This window comes from Grus americana, chromosome 6, assembly GCF_028858705.1.
Source record: "Grus americana isolate bGruAme1 chromosome 6, bGruAme1.mat, whole genome shotgun sequence".
NCBI lineage: Eukaryota > Metazoa > Chordata > Aves > Gruiformes > Gruidae > Grus > Grus americana.
In genome coordinates, this window is record NC_072857.1 from 5,197,423 (window position 1) to 5,209,786 (window position 12,364).

Below are 12,364 nucleotides of genomic sequence, written 5' to 3' on the forward strand. Positions count from 1 at the left end.
ATGAATCACCACTCTAATATGCATTTCCAAACAGAAATTTTGCTTACTGCAAAATGAGAAATAAACCCTAGAAGCTCAGAAGACCTGTCAGTGTGCTCAGGGGGTTGCAGGAGCAAAGGCTAAGGTTATACTTAATCACATTCCAAGTGAAAAAGCTGAAGATTGACAGCAAAACCAAAATATTTATTCTAAAAATACCTAGGAAATGACAAAGCTCCAAGTGTTGTCTCAAGACAACCTGAAGGATGTTGGGGGTATAGAGCATAAGTCTCACTGTCTTGAAGAAGAAGAATATTTCTAAATATTGCATGCACTTTAGAAAGATGTCTAGGAAAAAAAAAAAAAAAAGCTTTGAAAAGTCTCTGTAACACCTAGTTGACCCAAAGAGGTTTATTTTCAAGCAGCCACGTACAGTCCCTTAGGGTTTTTTTTTTTTGTGTGTGTGGTGGTTTTTTTTCTCAAACCCCAGACCCAGGCACAGTTGGTTCCTCCAGCATGTTTCATGTGTGATGATGCCAAAGGACTATCTGGTAACTAACAGTATCCTGACCCTGACATGTTCCCTTCTGCGTCTCTCCTCCCATTATTGTTTGTATCGTTAAAAACTCTTAATGTTAGAACTCTGGGAAACAACTCAGTTCATAGAGAACAATATTTTAAATGTGGCTTGTTGCAACTTTTAGTGAAACAAACCCCCCTGATTTCTACTGATATTCATGGGCCCTGGATTATGTCCAAAACCTGAAGATGTTGCAATAAACTATTTTAGCTCCTTGATCCTGGAATGTTAACCTTGCAGTAATGCTTTTCTCGTCCTTTCATCTTCTTGGGCCTTGATCCTCCCTTTCAATTCAATGGGATTTAGATGAAGTAATTAAATAATATTATTTTCCATCAATGAAGAATAGTCCTATGAGAAATACATGTCCTTCTATCCTGGCCCTGACAGAGGCAAGCTTTTAAAATCCTCCCCTCCCCTTCCAGAAATGAACCTGGGTCATCACCATCTGAGTACCCTGAACAGCAATAAAAATAAACAGAGTAACCGCACTGTGTTGGAGCAATGCTTGTATAAGCAGTTTGAAGAAGTTGTGTTTAGGGAAGTCCTTTAGGTCAAGATTCTAGGCCTGAACCCAAAGCAATTACCTACTAAGTTTTAAAAACAAATCGAATAGAGAGCATTAATCAATAAATCAACAGGTTCTCAAGTGTTTAGGCGACTCAGTCATCAGAAATCCTTCTCTTAGAAAAACAGTAAACTGATGCTTGATAAAATGTTACACTCCTGTATTGGTAGGAAAAACGCTGTATTATATCAGTCTCTAGTTATTAAACCCAAGGAAATAAAACCTACCTCTTAACAGAGTTTATACTCAGATGAGCAATGAAAAGCATGTTTTTGCCTCTTACCTGAAAGACGTTCTTTCTGCTGGATTTCTCTGAGGTCCACTCAATGCGAGCACCACACAAATCCACACACTCAGGTTTATATCCTGGCTTCTGGAAAGAAAAAAACCCAAACAACCCAACCATGAATATGGCCTGACTTTTCACAAATGGGGACAGTTATCAGATAAAACAAGAATAGATCAAGTTCAAGTGACAGATTACTGTAGCACAGCTGCTGGTATTGCTGAAAAGAGTTCATTATTCCCTGGTATCATTAAATAACCACTCCTGAGGTGTCTTAACTCAGAAATAAGGTTCTTATACTAGATATGTAATATTTTTTAAATAATTAGATAGTTTAAAAAAACTCAGTCTGATATAACATACAATAGATCAAAACACAAATGCATACACATTGATCAGATATTTTAAATGCTTACTTTGCAAAACCTCTTGAAAAGCCATTGGGTTTAAAGGTAAAGTTTTGTGGCTTTTCCAAATACAAACTTAAACTGATGCAGCTGGAAAGGACAGAAATTACACAAGACCATACATCGTATCTGTAAGACAAGCTATCGCCTTTCTCTAAACAAATTATCATTTCTAGCTTAAAAAAAAAAAAAAAGGCTTCCAGGGCATCTGTGACACCCAGAAAGATCTCAACACGAGAGTAGCTCCACACAATTTGCTACTTTACAACGTAACCCCGTGCATCCCGGCATGACACAGCCCTGCCTCCCCAGCTCCTCTGTATGGATGCAAATCATTCAAAGAGCAGATTTGTTTGCCTGTATCATTTACGTTGCTGGGAGTTGGTGTAAAGCACAATAATCCTCGTTTGCCATCTAAGCTCCTTCTCCAGGGACTCTGCCTCTGCAGCAGTTCTGGCAAAGCCCTTAGAGTTTAGAGTAGCCTTTGTAGATTAGGTTACTGCACATCCCAGGCAACAATAAAAATACTACTGTTGACGGTATAAAGCATTAATAAGTCCCTTTTGGGTAAGATATGGAGTAATATCCACAGAACTTAATGAGCTTGATGAATCTTTTTTGCTCTGTTGTTCTTAAGCCATTTTACCGTCAAAATGGCATTGGTGATAAAGAAAACAGACTTAATAGAAGTTACAGTGGCCAGTCCATCAACCGTACAATCAGCTTCCCAAAGATTGCTCGCTGAATTTCTCTGATGTTGTTATTAAAGGATAAAAAAAAAAGAAAAAAGTATGCTCTCCAGGGTGCTTTTGACATGGGTAGAAAAGGACCTATTTAGGTTAAAAGAAGCAGAGTAAGAAACCCTGGTCAAGTAATTTGCAGCCAGAATCTCTGGCAGTTTTCAGTACTGGAGTTGTAATTATGTTCTCCATTTGCCAAACCATAAAACCACCGTGGTTCAGCTCCTCTAAAACTGACAGTCCTGTGTGTCTTTGTTCCTTTTTAAATTTATTTTTTTTTTTAAATAGAAGAAATATGTTATTCAAAACAGAAGGATGTTCTTGTGGCTAAACCACTGGAAGAGCAGGGTTTGGATTTTTTTTTTTTTTTCCTAACTCTGCTTCAGACTTCCTGCCTGGCCTCTGACAAGAACTTAATCTTTCTGAATTTTAATAACAGATCAAAACTACAGTATTGATAGTTGATTTTACAAAAAAAGTTGTGAAATTTAATCAGTTAATATTTGCATGGCAAAAGTGGCAAAGTTGAAACAAAAGCAAACACCAACTTATTAGCACAAAGAAATATTTGAATATGGGGGGGTGAAGGGGTGGTGAAATTAAATTTTTGGTATTCCAGAACAATACTTTTAAAAATACGGCTATAGTGTCTCTTTTGGCTAGATCACTCTCCTTGGCCAGGGGAGACACCAGGGAAGCTTTCTGCCTGGGACTCCGTGCAATGACCAGGTCTGCACTGGCACAGAGCAGGCAGCTCTGTAACCCCTCACGAACACACAACACAGCCTTGTCAAAGTGGGTCAACTTGCTTGCTTTGAAAAAATTACTCAAAAGGATAGTTGGAGTCTGAAAATACCGTAACAAAGAAGGGCAGCTTTATTCCACCCGCAGAAAAGGTCAAGAAATTTTGGAAACACATGACGAGATGAAAAGAAGAGATTAAAACGTAGACAAAGAAACAGGAAATAGTTTCTTGATAGTGAAGGATACTGGGCTACAGAATATTTTCCTCAGGAAAACTGCCATGGCATTTCACACTGAAGTGAGAAAAAAAACAACGGAAAGCCCAGGGAAGTTTTGCAGGAAGATGGAATAATGAACTCGTATAGGATTTTACCATCTCTAACATCTATGATTGTACAAAAATGTATGCAGCAGCAGAACTTGGACTCCTCCGTGCACTCAGTGCACACACAGTTTAATTTTGTTGTTGCAGTAATCTGGAGCTCTGATATTGTAATAAGCAGAAGAAAAGGATAAGTATGTGCATTTCCCTTTCCGGAAAGGATGGGATGCAAGCTCATGGCATTAGAAAGACGAACACCCTTCTGCTATGCACAATAATCAACTGGAAAACTTCTCTTTTGGAGAATTTAGCAATTCTGCCCGCAACAGGATACGAGGTGTCTATGCACACCATACCAGACTCACGCGTATGGCATGGTACGTGAAGCTTCTGATGGAAGCTGCATGCAAAACCATTCGCATCTATCAAACTTGAAACTGTCCATCGTGCACATCGGCCCTTCTTCTGCCCCTGGGGAGCCCTGCTTAAATCCATAGGGACCCCAGGAAAATTGTCTTAAAATTCATTCTGGCCTAAACATTGTCCTGTTGCGTAGTTTGCTTTCCCATTTATGCGCTACCCAGAGACACTGCAAGAGAGAAGTTAAGGTTACCGGGAAAGCCTCAGCGCTCCGCGTCCTTGCTTTGTGTTTTGCAGTCAGAGCAATTATGTTATATCACTGTTGTTGGAGGGGGTTATGCTGTAAATTGATACAAGTGTCGGCTACAATGAAATCTTCCTAAACATGAATATGGATTTCAGCAGCATTTTCACTCACTAAATTACTTTGCAGATGGGCTAATAACCTGAGGTTAAAATAACCTCTGTTGAATAAACTATCTCAGGGAATAAACAGACTACTTTTTCTTGGTCAGAAAGACCAACTGATAATAGAATTTAACGCTGGTGAGGAAGAATGGAGCTGTGATCCGTTTAGATCACAATGTCCTTAATTTAAAATAAAAAGCAAGTCATATAAATGCTTAAAAAAAAAAGTATATCAAAACCATGGCCACAAATGACCAAGGCAGCAGCAAAAGATAATGATTTAGCTACATGGGATGCAAACTTGCATTTTCAGTAATATTTGTAAACAAGCTCATTTTCTGAATCTCTCCTCTGTGTGCTTTAATTGTTCTGCTCTATTACTAATAATAATATCAGATATTGTCCCTAGCTTCACCAACTAGCTATGGATCCCAGTCTTCTCCATGCAAATCAATAGGAAAATTTTTATAGAGAGTCCTGCATCTACAATTGCACAAAGGAAAAACAAAAAATCCTTTTAGCTATTACTAGTTCTTGGCATTAAGATACTATTAAATATTTTGGTAAATATAATTTTAAATTATCTCTAAATATTATCCTATCATCAGAAAAAAAGATATGATTAGAATGTGCTGTTATTTCCCTCTCTCCTGTTGCCTTTGTTGTGAAATATCATTCCTCTTATAATGATGCTCTCTTATTCTAAATTTTCACTTCATGTACAGTATTTAATAATTAATTATTAATGAATTAATATCTTTCTAATACAAAGGAACATTAATCTTTTTGTTAAGTCACATCATTTTCCTCCTAACAATAAAAATGCTTTGTTGTAAGTCATACTATCATGAATGAACATTGCCTCTATTACATCATTTAATTAATGGTTGAGTTCCCCTTTCTCCAAAGTAAACTACAGCTGAGGAAAAGTAAAATTAGTAAACAAATTATTTCCAATGAAGCCTTTTTGTATTATTTCCTTTCCACTATCAAAATTATATCTAGTTAAATGGTTTACAAAGGAAATAAGCCTTACATTTGCTTTATCAGATGAGATCAACATGCCGGTTTAGCTTTTTTACATGCGTAAAATTTGCGTTTAGGAAACTGGGTTATAAGATTTTGAATACTGACGGCTCTTCTTGTTTTCAAGCTTTACTCTTTTTTTATTTACCATTGCATATAAGTCATATGCAATAGACAGAAAACGTAACTTTAACAGCTTTTTCTCACCTACTGAACATTGAGTTCACAGCCCCAGTGTTGAGATCTGGCATGGAGTAAAGAAAATCCCACTTTTATTTTCCCCATAATGAGCAAAATATGGGATCAATATGTCTGTGTTCTTCCTAACACAGGAGGCAGTAGATATTATCTCACCACGTTGTAAGCACTGGGGATGAAGTGAAACTTCAGAGAAAGGGACTGACTTCTCAGAAGATCCTTTCTCATAATAAACCTTAATTTTTTGAGTTAAACAGATTGAGACCTGGGCCAGAGTCATATTGTCCAGGCAAGTCTACTTTAATATCTAAATCCTTAAACAGCCAATGGGAATTTTAACACCGTGGAGGAGTCCCAGAGCAAGTCTCCTTTGTGTTGAATTCTCACTGGTCCATTTACTTCCTGGGATTTGGGTAAGTGCTTGCAAAGAGAGAAGAGAAGTAGCAGCAGGTAGAGGTGTAAAACAGCTAGTAAATTATAAGATTAGTTTTAATAAGTTCACCTGAGAGGGTTTTTTTTTGTTTGTTTTATTTTCAAATAACATCTAATTCAACTTTAAGGAAAACAAACAATTCAGAAAAAAAATATTAATTCAAAGTATGCTGTTTTCATGCTTCAGAAAAATAGTATTTTCCAGCTGTACTGGCATAAGGAGAAAGTACCAGATTCCATCGTTTACTTGCTTTTATTGTTTCATCTGTTTGTATTTTTCTGCGACCCTCATCTTCTTTCCAAAAAAGCAAGGCATGTAAAGGTGATCTTTAAAGCTGATTTTATGGCAAGTGGCTTTGATAGATCAAGAACATGGAGAAGAAAAGGTTTGTATCACCTGCCACAGGAAAAAAACAGCTTATTGTATGTGACTCCTGCCAAAGAGAGCACCTTTGTGGCCACCCATCATGCCAATGAGATTTGGCAGGTTTGATCAAGCCTTGAGAGCCTTTCACAACGGGGCTTTGTCAAACCTGTCCCTTCGCTGCCCACAGTGTCACGCGTTTACCGAATTCCCTTTTTGTTGCCCACATTTAGGTTCGTAGGCTCAAACTCGGCAGTAACTAGCGCTGAAGGGATACGTGCTGTTATTGCTTGCGCAACGTAGCTGTCACATCTCTGAAGACTAAGATCGGTGGTCTTTCCTTGGGGCACAATAAAAAGGTACTGCAAATTTCACTTTGTAGTAACTACAGGCTACAGAAATTGCATTAGCTGCATTAGATGGAGTCATAGAAATATTCAGGAAGGTTAGCGGGATATGGTAGATGTCACATTTATACTACGATAAAAAATCACTTTGCTAACTTATAATGTTTTCTGCTTTGGTAACACCCTATATTAAGGTGCCATTTATAAATAATTTATTATTATTTATTAATGTATAAGCCACTTTATAGGATGGTAGATAACAACTTAAATTCATGTATTAAAGATGCACATACACGGTTTAATACAATTTACGTCTCACAATATCCTTTGCAACAGATTCTCATCGCATCATCTGTTAAGCATTTATTACTAATGCATTTTATAACATACTTTATAATACATTATTTGAGGAAGTAGCTGCATTTAGTGATCATTTTCATAAATAAGAATAAAGCATTTATAAATGGCACCTTAATTTAAAGTGTTACCTTCACATTACCAGATAGTTACTCACCATTTGTCTCACTTTGCAATTATTCTCAAAATGCACCTCTTAATAAAGGACATGCTAAGTCCTATTTCTTCTTACACACTATGTCTGATTAAAAGTTTATCAAGGCATATTCCTTCAGCTGTTCTCAACCATTTGAAGGTTGCCAGCTCAGTCTGAATTTGTCTTATGTAGACACCAAACTTTTTATACTAACGTAACAGTTGCTAGGAAGCCAAGGATACTGGATGGTTGATTGCCTACCAGGTTGGCCAGCGCTGGCTGCTTGGATTCTTTGTAGAATTCCATTTTCCGAGCTGTGAGAACAATCCAGGATGTGGACCAGTTTTTCCTTAAAAATAAAATAACATTTTAAAAAGGAAAAATTAGCAAGGCAGGTAAGCAGGAGGTAAAAGGTGCTGCATTTGTAGACTTGATTTTTAATTATTTCATTTGAGAAACAAAAAATGGTCTAAAGTCAATATCAGCAATGCACTTTCACCAATATTGATGGAGTTGCATCATCCTAATTACACCTGAAAGTGGCCCAACAAAGCTTGAAGGCTTTCTTTCTCCTCATTCATGTTTTAAAGCCTATCTATGTTCCTGTTCCACCATGGTGCCTTAACCACAGGAAAACAGTGAGATTATTCACACACGCTTAAAGTTCACATACACAGAGGACTCCAATAACTGGTGCTCTTCTGGTAGTATAAGATTTAACTCAGAAGAAAATGCTATTATGTATATTACACATAATGTGATGCTTCAAACCACTGCGTACTCACAATCGAGTAGATCTGGTCTGATAGAAAACTATATTTAGATGAAAGTCTCAAGTTTGACTCTCCAATTTGGGGGTCGTAACATCTGATATTTACAAAAATACTCATAAACCCAGTATTTATTTTCTTTATGTGAATGCAGATCACAAATCTGAATATTTTAGAACAAACCTGAAAAAGCACGTGAACAGCAGGCTGTTTCATGTGTATGCTGTAGTGCGTTAAAAAGGAGGGGCTGTTAGAAACATTTTTTCCTCTCTCTTCTGCCTTCCCTAGTCCCTTTGAGCTTTCTCTATTTAAATATTCCTAAGTAACTTAAACACGCTCTTTTTTTTTATTCTAGCAAAACCTGGCTTTGCTGAGTTTAAAAGCCTCTCCGTCGTCTTTGTGATGTTCACTTCCAGATCCATCTCAAAGCTCTGCTGCACTCGATGCCCCATCAAACTGCCCATCAGGCATAACAACAGGCAGTTTTTCTATTTGTGACTTTCCTGCTCAATATGTTCGGTCATCAGCTTAAGAAGCATAACCGATATCACAGACGAAGCCCTAATGCCCCTGACACTATGAGAGGAACTTGCACTTGCTTCAGTGTAGGCAGGATTTCACCCAGCATGATCTAATGATTGTCCCTAAAATACAGCCAACAAGAGGCAATGGTGAAAGAAAGTCTCCATGAAGGAGGTGAACACATCCAAAGAGAATAGAACTGCATTTTTTTTTATGCCATGTTAATGGGGAAAAAATAGAGACGGAGATATTGAGAAAGAAACAGCATTTAGGAAAGTACCTGACCATCACTGACAAGTATTTTCCCACAAAAGGAAAATGTTTGTAAGTCGCATTGAGATTTTCAGCTAAATTTATTACTGCTATAAAGCTGTATCCTCAGCTAATATGAACTGTGGTCGTAGCTGTGGATTGTGCATATTGGCATTAGGAACACTTCAAACTCAGCTAATTATTTTTTAACGTATCTGTAGGAAACTAGTGCTATAGCTGAGAATCACCGTCAAGGTAGTGAATACAAGTTGTCTATTGGTAAGTACAACTTACCAACAAGTTTTTTCATTTTCTCTATTTTTTTTTTTTTTTCTACTCAAAAAAGGTCTTGTAAGTGCACAGGGGAGTAAGCGGCCAAGCATGCTATGTGCCTGTTTAAACAGATTTTCCTATGAGTTGGATATCCTGGATAAATATGGATTACCAAAGGATTAAAACCCTTGGGACACAGCTTAGATTCAGTATCCAACTTACACCAAATGCTTGACATTAGCTATAGAGAGGAACATTTCTGTGTCGTGGCCACTTCTACTAGCCAGAGTGCTACTTTCTGCCCCCATTTGTAGGGCAAGTTTTTCTAGCTGAGAAATGAAAAACAGCAATTGCCTTCTGAGGTCCCAGACTTGCATGCAATCTTCTTAAAATATTCAATTTTCTGATCAAACTGAGAAGTTTGCCAAGATTTGAAAATACTTCATTTTCACATGGGCCTCATTCAAAAGAAGAAAAAAAAAAAGAAAATTAAAAAATGCAGTTCTATTTATGGTCTTGAAATAAGAAGTCAACAATAAAGGACTAAGAAAAAAAATCAATGATAAGTATTTCTTAAAATATATTGAGATGTTTTATCTAAGTTTCATTCTGGATTTTAAGGGGAGAATGCTTTAATTCCATGAGGGATAAGAAAATTTAGTGGTTTTGTAGGAGACTATAGAAATTGTAGAAGCTATAAGAATACAACTGAATTTCACTATATTCCCTGTAGGATTTTTTCCCCCTAAATTTTCTAGTCCTTTTATTCTACAATTGTATTATTTAATAATCAAAACTTCATTGTTTTTGTGACCTAAAGTTAAAAGGCATTTAAACTAGACAAGCTTTCTATCAGATTGTCTGTAAAGATATCCATCAGATTTAAAAAAAAAAAAAAACCACACCAAAAAAAACCCCAAAAATAAAAATGTTTTAAGATATATTGGTCTCTGTACAGATGGGCTCACATTGTATTTCATGGGATACATGCAGTGACCTAAGGTTTTCAAGCTTTTTAGAAAAGTCAGCTCACAATATTCTAATTTTTGTGTGGCACCAACATAATTCAAGAAGCCACTTCCAGCCACCAAACAGCAAGTTCAGGTAAGCGAAAGGAGGAGTCAGACAAACTGTACGCGGAGTCGGTGAATCCCCACTACCCATCCTCTTTCTGTAAAGACCCGTAAGTATCAGCACGCAGAGAAGACCCAGCTAGAATTAACGAGGATATTGCGTGAATTCGTCGATAGGTTAAAGCCATGGCGGAGCCGATGCCGGAGCCCCTGCCAGGTGCCACCCGACTCGTGGGGGCTGCAGAGGAGCCCCGAGCGCTGCGGCTGCATTTGCATTCTGTCAAACGAACACCTGATGGCAGCACGTTATAGCTTCAGTGGTGCTCACAATCTCTGAGGCTATTTAAAAATACGATACCGTTCAGGGCTATTTAAAAATACAAGTGGCCGAGTTACGCTGCTTCCTCCCACGCCCGTGCCGAGCCGGCGCTCAATGCCAAGCCACGGAGATGCTTTGGGCTGAGGGCACCCGATGCGCTGGGAAGGTAAAACTCCCTCCTTGTCTGGGTTTGTTCACACGTGATGCATGCTCTGCAGAAGCCTCTGCCAGTGCCCAAAGTGAGGGATAGAGCATTACTAGCTTCAACGCCTTTTCCCAAAATGCAAGTTATTCCAGGCTCTGATGGCACTCACCTGCAGCAGGCTTGGGCAAGCATTGATAATGTTCTTGCTGGAAGTGAGAGGTCAGACTGGGTGACCTCCGGACTCACTTTTCAATGAGCATTTCTAGGATACGTATGGTTTAGCACTACATGAGTATGAGAACTTATTACTTGGCTCCTTTCTCCAGACAGAAAATGTAATATTTCACATTACTCTCTCATTATCACTGGTAACGTACAGAGCTGGTCACATCACTGCTACTCCTTTACGGGCATCTAAATACCACAAACTGTAGCAAGTCCTTCCAGAAAAGGCACCGTTAATATTCACATTACTTTTAACGCAAGCAGTGCTAAGTAAGTGCTGACATTTTTGATAATCTTGCCTTGGCATCTCTGTGACATCACCACACGGTGGATTCCTACATCCCATCCTTGACCCCTCAAGCACGCACTCAGCACTTAAAATTTGCCCGCTGGAAACTATATCATTGGTTTGGCTGGTGCCTTAAGGTTGTCCTTAATATGCGTATTATATATCTATAGTATAGATGTTAACATTGCCACATGGTCATTGCGTGCAATGAGCCCGTTAGCTGCTGTCACTTGGTTTCTGGGACTGTAATCGTACATTGGCTTAATACTGAAACAATCGTAGTTTGGCTATTAGCAGCAATACTAGCTATTTACTTAAACATGCATCAGATCTGAATATTGCAGCTGCTAAGTTCTGTAACATTCACATACAATACCTTAATTTCTTGCCACCATCTGCTATTTTAGCTTTTAGAAGATATCCTTCTTTCTCCACCACCTGCAAGAAAGAAAAAACCCAACATGTCATAACGCTATCATTTATTCATATGAATTAATCTGCTTAGTACACGCATAGGAGTCTACATCTAGCTAATCTAGCGTGGGGGCATTTTATCACTAATTCTTCGTTTAGTCGCCTAATTTTTTCCCCAATACAGTCAGGGTTTTTTGAAAATTTACAAACATTGAAAGTCAATTAGTAGACAGAATTAACCTTGAAAAAAACACCAATAATATTCTATTAATTGATTTAGAAGAAATGTATTTTAATGTAAGCAAAGATTCTAGCTATAAGTAAAAAATGAATCGAAAATCTATTGCAAATAAATTATGTCAAGGTATAGTTCATATAAGGAGTTGCAGGAGTCTGTGTTTCATTAATAGGTATGAGGGACACACCATATTTCTGTAAAAGACTCTTGCTTCCTCATTTCTAAAGAGAGTCACGTTTAGGGGTAACCATGTCAGAAAACATTACATATCTGTACAAGAGGAAAAGTTACATTGTCTGCACAGGTGCCACATTTTGCTTTGAGTTAGCACTAAATAAAGGTTCATGCAAGATGCTAAAAGGCATCATGCTTTTAAGCGGTGCTGCCTTTCGGATGAGCTCTGGTTTTGAGGGGTTCGCCCACCCCTCACAGCTCTTAAAAGGTCACACTTCACTGGAGTGTGTGCATCCACGTGCAGGGAGAACTTGTCTTCAAGTTTCCAGCTGAACTAAATGATCTCATAGTACGATGCGGAAAACCAAATTGAGCGATTCTGTCAATGCTCGACATACAATCTGAAACTAGAATTA

At 38.0% G+C, this 12,364-nt stretch overlaps 1 protein-coding gene across 2 annotated transcripts in view; it reads right to left on the bottom strand.

Annotated features, from left to right (window-relative positions):
• ARHGAP15 (Rho GTPase activating protein 15) overlaps window positions 1-12,364 on the bottom strand; it is a 333,198-nt gene that overhangs the window by 268,968 nt on the left and 51,866 nt on the right. For both annotated transcript variants that reach the window (XM_054830636.1, XM_054830637.1), the window contains 3 exons: window positions 11,499-11,560; window positions 7,516-7,603; window positions 1,411-1,500 (listed from right to left, as the gene is read on the bottom strand). In XM_054830636.1, the coding sequence (XP_054686611.1) occupies window positions 1,411-1,500; window positions 7,516-7,603; window positions 11,499-11,560 (240 nt within the window). The remainder of the gene's footprint in view (window positions 1-1,410; window positions 1,501-7,515; window positions 7,604-11,498; window positions 11,561-12,364) is intronic.